Consider the following 11,956-nt stretch of genomic DNA (forward strand, 5'->3'; position numbering starts at 1 on the left):
CTTTTAGCATTTTTTAACACTGTAACATGGAACAATCAGTTGTATTAATGAATTGTATTTTTTTTTTAATGTTTATGCATATGTTGTTCACAGCCTTCTTTTTTATGTTAATTAAGGACAAGACATTATCAATAGTGTTTGCAAAGAAAGATTACTGAGTCAGCTGATGCTTTCATCCACAGCAAATCACAAGTGGCCGTAGAATAATCACCAATTACAAGCGCCCTGTGTGAAGGTGTGTTAGGGTTTGAGTCATAACAACCAAGCTCAAATTATAAAGTAAGGACAGGTCAGGTAGAAGGTCATTTTTTGGTCTACTGCATTTCAAGCAGAGATTGTAGGCTAAAATTTAATTTAAAAAATGCTTACACCAACATTACCGAAAAAGTACAGCATGACAAAAAATATATATATTTAAACCATTTATTGTTTTTAACAAAACAAAACCAATGCCAGTCAATGTTGTATTTTCTTGCCAGTCAGCCAACAGGTTGGTGGCTGCTTTAAGAAGCAGTAATTTTAGAAATGTTGAGCAAGACTGTATAGAACTTTTTATAAGACTAAAATCAAACAATTAAATATCAAAATGACCACAATCATTAAGACAGAGAATTTAGGACATACTGTATGATTAAAGACAAATGGCACAATAAAGAATAATGGCCCTCGCATGTTTTCCCAGATAGAGACTTAAAAGTGATATGATTGATAAAAGTTGTTCATTTACAGCATCACACAAATAGTGTGTAAGCATGAACAATCCCTCAGAGAGCTGAACAAGGGGTTTCCTGCATATTAACGAAAAATAAAGTAATCTTGATTTTCGTTATTAAAACGTTGCAGTGTGACGCAATGAAGTTGCATGTAGGATATGAGTTCATTAAGTGTTTCCTAAATGCATCTTAATTATTAACTGAAGGACTAGACTAATGGCTTTACATACAGCAAAGACAGGGTAGCTGCACTTAAACTTGTTTGAAATTGCCCTTCCAAGAATACTTGTGTGAAACCTGGTATTTTAATTCAAGGTTAAATGTGGAAATGTGATCATGAATACCCATTTTTCAGCTGGATCTTGTAATTACAGTTTGTTGAGTTTAATCAACCAGACAAGACCTATTAATATATCTTAACACCTGATCATTGTTGTTTCAATCACATCCAGATAGATGAAGGCCAATATCTTAGAAAACGATGAAATCTATAGAATCAGTACTGTTCAGCCATCATTAATACTGTCAAGGAAGACCAGCCGGTAAAGGGATGGCTTCCTTGGCCCCTGCCAGTGCTGTCATTGTACTGTTCCCAGATATACCCTGTTTCAACATACTGTCTATAAACATTATTGATGAGGTTAGTCCTGAGTTCCTTATAAAGAGCAGCTGCCTTCTCTTGGTATGGCCCTTCTGTGTTGCTGTAGTGGTGGAGGGCTCTGACTGCCAAGTAGTTGATGTTAATCCATATTGGTCCCCTCCAGTAGGGGGCATCATGTTCTGTGTTTCGCTTCATATACAGTGGATCAGCCTTAGAGATTGAACGTAGGCCATAGGGTGTCCACAGCTTATTTGAGTCTCTCATGTCACGGAAGATATGTTCTAGTTTAGGTGAATCAGCTGTAAGAATGTGCAGTAAGAAAGGGAACAAGCTAACATAACCCAAAGCATTAACATACTGCAGCTTGGGGGCCCGGCGGACTGAGCGCACAAGGCGTGCCACAGGGAACTGATGACGAGGTTGTCCGGGAGGCACATAGACCTTCTCCTGCTGCAAGGACACTGCCTGGGTGTGGTTGCCGTAGTCACTAAAAGCATGAAGTTGATCTGACCAGTGGAGCTCATTCAGCAGGTTGTTGTCACTGAGCACCTGGTGGGAGAGTTCATAGTCCTGATGCGGCTCCCCTAGAAGGCGGGCTATACTTGCCATGATGCCTGAGGACAAGGCCATCCAGCAGTGTAAATCCACATGGCGCTCATCAGCTGATGGGTGTGAGGCCCGAGGGTAGTCATCCAGCCCAGAAGTCAAGGTCTTGGGATTGAGGAAAAGATTAGTGTCCTTGTCACGTCCACGCCAACGATAAGAATTTGGTAGGGGCCCTGTCTGGGTGGTGTTGTACCATTCAAACCAGGTTTTCAGTCTGGGGAAGAGCCGCCGGAGGAAAGGCAAGGTCGGTTGAGATGCTGCCTTCTCTGGATTTGAAGAGAGCTGTTCGATAAGTTCCTGAAGAGCTAAGAAAAGAGTAGGTGGGTTGGCATTCTCGTTACGCTGTACTACAAACTCAGCTGGGACTTTACTGCGAGCCTCGTCTCCCAGGATCTGCTCACGGGGAATCCAGCCCTCCATATTCATCAGGTCTATCCAGTGGGCAATAGCCTCCCTTGTCACCTGGGGATCCCATTTGCTCAGCAGCAGCTGGTGAAAGCCCTCATCCCAAAGGAATCCTCTAGGAAAGAAAGACCGTGATGGTACAGCAGTGAATAAAGCGCCTTCAGGGTACAGGAGCGGGTATTCATTGTAGACTGACTGTACCACTGACTGGCCGTAAAAGTAGCCCATTCCGCCCAACATGTTGCTGAGTGCCGCCTTGGCAAACTTAATGTGTGCCTGGCTAAAACCTTTGCTCTCAAGCCCAAAGGTCTTCTCAAACTTAGAGTCAAACTCAGCTTTCCTCTTTTCCAGCTCCTGAGTCATGATTGAGCCCACTAGTTGGTTGGGACGGCTATGGAAGCTCCCAGACTCGAACAGAACTTCGATCTGGAATGGCGTCTGGACGGTCACCTGGTGAACGACAAAGTCAATCTCTTTCCTTGTGTCAGCGGGTTTCTGTTGGTTTTGGTGGGAGGGGGGCTTGTAGGTGTCTATAGCTATGTAATGCCTCTTCTCACCAGAAGGAGGCCTGTAGACAAACCTGCGGTTCAGACTTTGCTTCACAATGTCAGTCAGCTTCTCCAAGCCAGGAGAGACAGTCTGAAGATAGTTGTAGCTGGAAAGACAAGAAACTATTGTTAACTCTGCGTTTTTTTCAGCAGCGGGGAGAAAGGGTTAGGATTATCAGAAAGTTTGCTGATCCCGATCTGCCCCGATTCCCTGCCGGATCAGCAAACTTTCTGTTGCTTTCGTTACGCAGGTTAGACCCTGCTGCTGGCTACCAGCCCGCTGTGATCCTTGACGCTGGGGTTTGCGCTGGCTGAATTTGAGTTGCTACAGCTGTTAACTTAAGGTCCGTGTCAGAGTGTTACCTGATTTATGGAAACAATCTTGCATAATACCAGTACCTAAAAAGAAAACCGTTGCGTGTATGAATGATCTAAGACCAGTGGCTCTAACCTCCATAGTTATGAATGCATGTGAGAAAATCGTGTTAAATAGTCTGGAGCCTCATGTGGAGCATAATCTTGACCCCTGCCAATTTGCTTATCAGAAAGGGAGAGGGGTAGAGGATGCTATTGTCTGTAAACTGGACAGTGTCTATGCTCACCTGGATGCAGGGGGACGGTGTGTGAGAATTCTATGATTTTAGCTCAGCGTTCAATACGATACAACCACACATCATTGTAAATAAGCTTTTGATGATGAAGGTTCCAGGTGTATTTATCTATTTCATTCTAAATTTCTTAGAGAACAGGTCTCAATTTGTTAAGCTGAACTCAAAAGTTAAGTCAGACAAGATCATGACAAACACAGGTTCACCTCAGGGAACTGTTTTATCACCCTTTCTTTTTACCATTTATACTGCAGACTACCGTCCACAGCAGGCAAGCTGTCAAGTTGTTAAATTTGCTGACGACACAGCGCTCATTGGGTTAACTGAAAATGATGACTATAGTCACTATCAAAATGAAAAAAAAGCTTTTGTTGATTATTGCGACACTCATTTCCCAGAACTCAACGTTAAGAAAACTAAAGAATAAGTCATTGATTACAGGAGAAATAAGATGACAACTGAGGCAGTGGAAATCAAAGGTTCAGTATTAGATAGAAAGGGTGAACACATACTAGTATAAGTATTTGGGCATTGTTTTTAATGATAGGCTAACATGGTCTGATCATGTTGACTTATTGATGAAAAAATTAAGTCCACGTGTATACTGTATGAGGAAGTTGCAGTCCTTTAAGGTGAATACGGATGTGGTGAGAATGTTTTTTATGTCAGTGATATGTAGTGTTTGGAGTTACTGTGTGGTGAGTTGGGGTGGGAATGCTGGGGCAACTGAGAAGGCCAGGATTGATAGAGTGACTAAAAGGGCTGGAAAAATGGTGGAAGAGTTAAATACAGTGGATAAAGTATATGATGACCGCCTGGCAAAAATAACCCGGGTCACCCTCTTCATGGTAATTTGCCTGGCAGGGGTATGGAACGTAGTGGTAGGCTAAGGCCTCCTGTGACACGAACTAAGCGGTATGCTCTCTCTTTTATACCTCAGACTATCAGACAGCACAACAAGCACTTTAAACGTACAATTTTATAATTTCTGTACTGTATTTATGTATTGTATTTGTATTTATGCTCTATCTTTTTATGGGCATTAAGGCGGGTATGAGCACTGTAATTTCCATTTTTATGGATGAAATAAACTTGACTTGAGCTGCCGCCCGCTCTCCTCCCAGTGAAGTAATCTTCCAGTAGTGGGGAGTGAAGCAGAGGGACAACAGGATGAGCGAGCTAGCTAATTCTTGTCTCATTTGTGGTCAGATAAACAGTAAAATCAGCAAATTCAGTGCCCAGGGACCTGTGTGACCCAGGGGAATGCAGCAGTGGAGGCTTTCGTACCTGATTGTCCTTTTGCCTGAGGAGACGTACTCATGCTGTTGTTTATTTGGTTGTCATGACTTTGCCAGTGATTGACGTCCTCTAACTGTTCCAGTTGCTCATCCTTACAGTGGAGAGAGAGCGGACAGCTCGGCAGTCGTGCAATTGCGACTTCGTGGCATTTCATAAAATTCTGAACCAGTAGTAATAAATTCTGCAAAATATATATATAACGGAAATACTGTAACTGCCCTGTGTTTTCAAAATCTGTCAAATCAAAGCAGACACACAAACCTTTTAAGTAGTTTATAGTCATACAAGTGATCTCAACTGCACTAGCTATGTTTGTGAAGCCCAAACTGTTAGAACCTGAGAGTCTTATATTGTACTGGTGACCGGTCAGAGTAAAATCAACTTTAAGCTCCCACTTATACTTCCTCACCCACCTTCCTACAATTAATTAATAATTCAAACAATTCTTATAATTTCTATCAGTGCATACTGTACCTTTTTATTTTGCTATGCTGGTCTTCTCTGGCCCTCATGAAATTGTGAAATATTGGTCCTGATCCACTCAGTACAAAAATACTGAAACAAAAGTTCTTTCTGAAGGTGGATAAACACCTTCACTAATTAATTGCCGTTTCAGAAAAAGACTAAAGCCCTCATGGAAAGGGTCTGCTTTTCTTTGGCTTTTCAAACGTTATATGTAATATATATCCTGCTATAATGTATATCAGTATGTTCATAAAACTTTCAGAATTAAGAAAATCTAATTCCTCCAATGTTTTTGGATTAACAAATTGATGAAACAAAGGCTGAGAATCCTGCTTTTGCTGCCATCTAGCGGTTGGATTTCCTTTTTACCCCAGTAGTAATGTAGAATCACACAAAAACATGACATTACTACTGAGTATCATCCAAAGACTGGTGCTGGGAATCAGGAGAGGTCCAACAGACTTCCAGATGTCAGGGTCATTGGAATAGTGCTTTTCTTCTTTATATTATGTACACTTTAAATTACCACATGCTTTTTTTATGCATAGATATTTAACTAATATTGTTGCAGGCAATTCCTAATTGTCAATTGCTGCATATCTAAACTCCTGATAAAACTGAGCACAGGCAGTCATTGATCACTCTCTTTTAAAACTGCTGCCTACCTTTCCATTCACTCCTGTATTTATGCATTTACCTGGCATATTTGGCACTGGATAATTCCCCAGTAACTGGTTTTCGGAAGGTGATCTTAAAGTTTCCAAGCTCCTCTGAGAAACCAGTGATAGATGCGAGGCGGTTTCTATCCTCAACGTGAGCCTCCAGTGAGCCCTGGGTGTCTGCTGCCGCGTAAAACATCAGAGAGATGACAGGCGCTTGAGGGGCCGAGCTCTGGTGGGTAAAGAGGGAAAAAAAAGCCTACAATTATCAAAACTTAAAACAGAAATCATTAAACATAAGAAATAACTGCAATTGCTTGGTACATTTTAAAGAACATATATTTGGGTCACATGAGGGAACATCTGTTCATAAGGCTGAATAAACAGTCAGCACTCACTTGCTGTTTGGCAGTGATCCTCCAGGTCCAGTCTCCTCCGTGACTCCCTCCCATCTTCTTGACAAACTCCGTAGTGAGTGTGAAATCGTTGTCTAGGATTTCCTGGACACCAAAGGTGATCCCGTCATGCATCATCCAGCCATAGCCTTGCAAACCATCCCCTTGCTCACAAGTGTGCCTCAGGTTTACATCTGTGTCGGAAAACTGCCGCATCCACATCATACCTGGGGATGTAGATGAAAGTTAAGTTATTTGGTATTATTGTACAGCACAAATTATGCACAACAATGTCATTTGGGAAATAACTAGTTTCACATAAAAGGTAAGTCCCAAAACTCACTGGCTACATGCACCATGTTACCGGCCAACTGGGTTTTGAGAACAGCAGTGCTTAATTAAATGTTGTTACTCAATATTGGAAAATGTAGTGCACTTTGTGCTGTCAACTAATAAACAATATTGTTCATCCAAATTGGCCGACAGGGTAAACAGTCCTAGAAACTGTGGCCAAATTTACTTGATTTTGACAAGTGCCTGGGCTTGTTTCCCACCATTTCCCTGATCTAGTGCAATTAAACATTTAACATGTGATTAATGCAAAAAAGCAAATATTTTGTGAAAGCAAATTAAATATTTAAGGGAAATCCAGCCTAAAATCCACCCTAAAACTGTCTATGTATGTCACTTTTTGTAATTGTTATATCAGCACAATACTTGTGTTGTGATACAAGATTATATATTGTTTGGGATTTTGGTTATATAGTGATACACTTAACATCCAGTTCTTCAGTTTTATTTCTCCTCTAGTAGCTTCTGCATTGAATTTTTTTTTTAATTTATTATTAATAAATATTAATCATTTATTTCACACTATGACAGTATTGTATATGTTTTGTATCGCCTTATTCCAATTCATTGAAGCTATATGATGTGTACACAGAAAAATATTCAAACCCAAGACACCATTTTATGGCTGCACAATTCCATAAAATGAAAATGCTCTAGATTCATTATGCTTCAGTTTATATACATTTTCCCAAAAAATTCACCATGATGCATTTAGTATCTTTAGAAACTTTACGATCTCTGCTAGAATTTGAAATAAAGCTCAGTGTATTGCACAGAACCAGTAGGGTTTACAAGGTTAGACAAATCTCTTTCCATGGTTTTAATCTTTTAAACTCATTGTTAATCTGAGTGAACAATGCTCCTTAACTTGCTTTGTCATCATAGCCAACAAGTAAACATGGTTCATATAAAATAGATTCACAAATTGAATCTGATCTGTACAATAGTTACTTCGGTTTGGATTTTCCCTTTAACTGTTCCGCCACAAATGTACTGAGCAACTTCAGCTTGACTCTGTAAGCCTACCTGTCACAATTGACCTGGGACTCCTGGTTTTCATGCCAAAGTAGACCTGAGGCCTGTATGAGCCCCAGAACCTCTCTGCGGAGACCTTGGCACTGCTGCAATTGGCATCCAGGACAGGAGGTGATGGGTGTAGGGTCGCCACCCGTTTGGCCAGGCTGGACCGCATGTAGAGGGCATAAAAGAACCATATCAGGCTGAATATGCAAAGTCCAATGGAGATGTTGATGAAGACTTTGCCAATATCAACTTTCTTTTTCTTCTCTTTACGGTGAAATGCAGGGGGCTTCTCATCTTTCCTTGGAAGGGGAGCAGCTTCACCAGTCACCACCCTCTTCCTCTGCCTGCCCATCCTGCCCTTCTGAAGCTGGAGACAAGTGGAAAAAGGAGAAAACAAAGAGTTTGATTTAATAGTCTAATTCTGTGTAGCAATGTCAATGAAAACTGAAAGGTAACTGAAGGTCTGTTTCAAACAGTGCTTTCTTATGCAGTACAACCAAGTCATTTGTGCTTTTAACCTATATAAATAAATAAATAATATATACATAAATAAAACTGACATGAAATTGACTTGAATGTCTTGTGAGCTGGCCTGTTGTTAATCAGGGACAAACCAGGGCCAGGGTGTAGACTACAGAGATCTAACAAAAACACCAGGCATACAGGCATTACTGGTTTTACACCTTTTCTGTTTGAACTATAGTTACACTCAGCTGCCAGTTTATTTGGTACACCAAGCTAAAACTAATGCAGTCTAATACAACAGTCAATGTTCAGTTTTTTTAAACAGTTTCAGAGAGGTGTTGATTCAACATAATGCTTATTTTGGAAGCTGTGGTGTGGTGCTTTTCAATTACTACAATATAGACATTTCAATATTTAGTATGCCATCACTGATATAATGGGGCGGACGCAATATAAGAAACGCCTCCCAGAACTTGACCAAATGAAGGTATGCTTTATTGTACATCATTAGTTTTTTAGCTAACGTTGTGTAAATAAACTCACAAAGGAGTGTAGTTTTCCATTAACCAAAGCACCGGAAAATACTATCATAAGAAACGTTAGATTATACCGTGAAAATTATGGCCATAATTATAATATACATCACAGATTATTCTTGTTGTGAGTCTTGTAGGAGCCTGCTGTGGCATACGGTAGGTAACGTTACAGTTCACGTCATCTCAGGCTAAAATAGGCGGTTTAGCTAACAGTTAGGTTAACGTTAACCTGGTGTATGACGGCAGAAAAGGTGTTGTTACGGCGCCGACCATTTTATAATTTAATTCAGCTTCCATTTAAAGCGTGTTCAATTTAAGTAACATTAGCAATCAATGACAACTGTTTTACCAAGAGCACATTCAGTCTGTGACTCGCTACTATACGCCCCGGCAATGCAACGTTGTCTGCAGGCTGCACGCGACTCGCTAGTAACGTTAACGTTAGTTTTTAGCGAAACCGACCGACTGTCGCAATATAATGTCGCTTTAATTAGTCAGCAGCTAATAAAATACAGGGCCAATTAGCAGTGCAAGCTTAATGTTCATTGAACAAACGGTTACCGACCTGTCAAAATACTAGAGTTTCAGCTGCTCATTATCCGTTGCTAGCTTACTAGCCACTTCCTGATTACTACTCGTTCGAACTGACGTGTAGTCCGCTCATACATCCATGACTCCGCTCCTGCGCGTGATGTCATAAATTACCCTAATATCTAGCTGTAATGTAATTGATCCTTTTTATGTTCAGCTTATAATCATCATATATTTTTGTATAAATTATTTTTGATTGTGTGCTAATGTTGTTTACCTGTATCTTTGTATATTGCATTTTGTCAATAAAAATAAATAACTGACATGCGCAAGATTATGACAAACAAAAAGTAAACGCACACTCTTTAGCCCCTGTGTAAGGTATATTTACTTATTGATGCTATTGTTCATTTATTATGTTTAGATACCTTATGTTTTATATTTAATTTACTTTTTCATATCATTTACAGTGGAATCTACTGTAGAATAAAAATGTGCATGACCAGCTGAATGCCTTAAATTACACATTTAACTAATGTTTAAAAAAAAAAAAGACATATGTAAGAAGAAAAAAAATCATGCAAATATGACATGGAGGGAAATATGTAATTTTATTGAAATGTATAAAATGATTTACTTGTGTAAGGGAGGGTTTAGTGAGCAGTTTGCTGATCCAAAATAAATCAATAGTACAAAGATAACTGTAGGAATACAAGAATAACCTCTTGACAGTGTACAGCTGCTTGCATGAATGAGAACATCCTTTGAATTATATCAGTTTCCAAATATGAACCAACATTATTACCCTAAACCGTTTATTTACACAGTAAGCATAATAAAGCTCTGCTATGACACATAGCCAGTAATGTACCATAAATGGGGTCAAGAGTCGGAGAAAAAAAAAAATAAGTCAAGCTTTGGCCTCAAACCGCTTTTTCGGTTACAAGTTTAAGTTGACCATAGGTCATAGAGAAAGATGGGAAATGAGACAGGTGCATGTGAAAGACATGGTTGAAATATACAATAATGATCACAACTGATGATTGATCAACAAATGTCATTGGTCTACATAACCACCACACTTGCCCAATCACTTACTCCTTGTTATTCTTTCATCAATACTGCTGACATGACAAAAAAAAGGAATACAGACGCTTCATTTTGTTGCTTTTTAATGAATGAAATATATTTCTCAGGCACATCTTTTACTTCTGTCAACATGAAAAACTGTTACAGACAGTGGCAGAAAAGAATATGCATATACTTAACATATAGTCTTCCAAGAAAAGCCAGGGTTGCCATTTCACAGACATATTAGACAGGAAAACAAGTTTAAAGACAATTTCCAGATTACTTCTGCTCTCTACAGAAGGTCTTGCTTTAAGGTTACCTGTCCAAAATCCATTTCTGACCATGTGAGCTGTATATTCATTAATTGCAAGCATAGTGCTCAAAATATTGCGATTTCATTTTTTTCCCCAATTTATTTTTTGTATTTATTTATTTTTTCAGAAAAGGGCTTCCAAAGTATATATGCCCTAATGCAAGTTTCAAATAGCCACCCAAATAGTGCCAAAAAAATGTCTTGCTTCGACTGCTTTGCTTTATAAAATGAACATTTTGCCTCAGAGACCTAAGATGCAAAAAAAAAAAAAAATACAAACAATAAACTCTGTTCATTAAGGATCAATATAACCACTTGAACCAGAAGGTACAAAGCTTGTTGTCCTTGAAATAATTTGTGGCTGAAAATAGAAAGTAATTTAGCTCAACAAGGATCTAAACCTAAGTGCTTACTTTACAGTATCCTGTATGTCTTTCAAGAGCTTTTTTCATTTATAGCGCTTTACATGGAGAAAATGGAGACATGGCAACAGCTGAAGCAAAGCAAGAGACAAAACATCCAAGTTCATCTCCCACACACCCCAGCCTGTCCAGCATGTCTTTATGCAGCTTTGACTCAAATTATTCTTGAGAAACAGGTACAAAGACTGAGCCAAGAGGGGTGCATCAACCCCAGAAATTATTTTTTTTTTTTTTACAAAAAAAAATGTCTAAAACAGTGAACAACAAGATGATTAGAACTGAACGCCTGGGTAACTCTTCAGTCTACTTTCACCGAACTTCAATGCTGGTTTGTGTAATGACAATTAATTATCAGGGGAGGAACGAGGAAACTTTAGACTGCCAGCATGCCGTATCCAGGGGAAAACATGCTGGAGCGGAAACCTGGGGTTAAGAACCTGTAGACAACCCTCCTCCGCCTCCTAATCTGCTCTTCCTCTTGTGGATTAGTTCTTGATCGCTCCTCCATCTCCTTCACTTACAAAACGCTTGCGTCCTCTGTTGGAGGAAGTTTGAGAAACATGTTAGTGTAAACTTGGTAGGAACCTTACAATATTAAATAGGTTAATAAGGCTGGATATATTTAGATTTGTCTTATTGTCAATCATTATCTTATTATCCTCTGTGCCACAGAGCTCCACTGTTGACCAAAAACTATTAAAAACACATCAATGATCCACACTGCTGCACTGGGTGACATTAACCTTCATTACCACAAACGCAGACACTGTGGTTTATTTTGAGTCAATACCACATTCACCATCCTGCTGCCAATTATACTTGCTACTGCCCCAAAATGTGTATTATACTGCAGCTGAAAATACTACCCAAAATGCACTATTTACTCCTGTTATAAATAATACTTGCTACAAGCTACAGTTCCATGTTGTTTCTGGGAAATTACTG

At 39.5% G+C, this 11,956-nt stretch overlaps 2 protein-coding genes across 2 annotated transcripts in view; both read right to left on the minus strand.

Moving 5' to 3' along the window:
- Positions 1-409: 409 nt before the first annotated feature.
- Positions 410-9,358, minus strand: mogs (mannosyl-oligosaccharide glucosidase). The gene is made up of 5 exons (XM_031276769.2): positions 9,240-9,358; positions 7,677-8,040; positions 6,303-6,526; positions 5,943-6,136; positions 410-2,980 (listed from the first exon to the last, which is right to left on the minus strand). Exons 2-5 carry the CDS (start codon positions 8,023-8,025, stop codon positions 1,210-1,212), a joined length of 2,538 nt encoding a protein of 845 aa, XP_031132629.1. The 5' UTR covers positions 8,026-8,040; positions 9,240-9,358; the 3' UTR covers positions 410-1,209.
- A 1,005-nt stretch (positions 9,359-10,363) lies between these two features.
- Positions 10,364-11,956, minus strand: part of pdcd4a (programmed cell death 4a) — an 18,975-nt gene continuing 17,382 nt past the window's right edge. The window contains exon 12 of the mRNA XM_031276770.2: positions 10,364-11,548. Coding sequence (XP_031132630.1) covers positions 11,497-11,548 — 52 coding nt within the window. The 3' untranslated portion in view covers positions 10,364-11,496. The remainder of the gene's footprint in view (positions 11,549-11,956) is intronic.

This window comes from Sander lucioperca, chromosome 4 (genome assembly GCF_008315115.2).
Source record: "Sander lucioperca isolate FBNREF2018 chromosome 4, SLUC_FBN_1.2, whole genome shotgun sequence".
NCBI classification, from domain to species: domain Eukaryota; kingdom Metazoa; phylum Chordata; class Actinopteri; order Perciformes; family Percidae; genus Sander; species Sander lucioperca.

Excerpts from the sequence above, each read along its gene's own strand:
- mogs (XM_031276769.2), bottom strand. The coding sequence starts at position 8,025 with ATGGGCAGGCAGAGGAAGAGGGTGGTGACTGGTGAAGCTGCTCCCCTT. Across the intron at positions 6,527-7,676 it reads TCCCAGGTCAATTGTGACAG|GTATGATGTGGATGCGGCAG; the intron begins GTAGGCTTACAG and ends CTACATCCCCAG. Across the intron at positions 6,137-6,302 it reads GGATCACTGCCAAACAGCAA|AGCTCGGCCCCTCAAGCGCC; the intron begins GTGAGTGCTGAC and ends TTTACCCACCAG.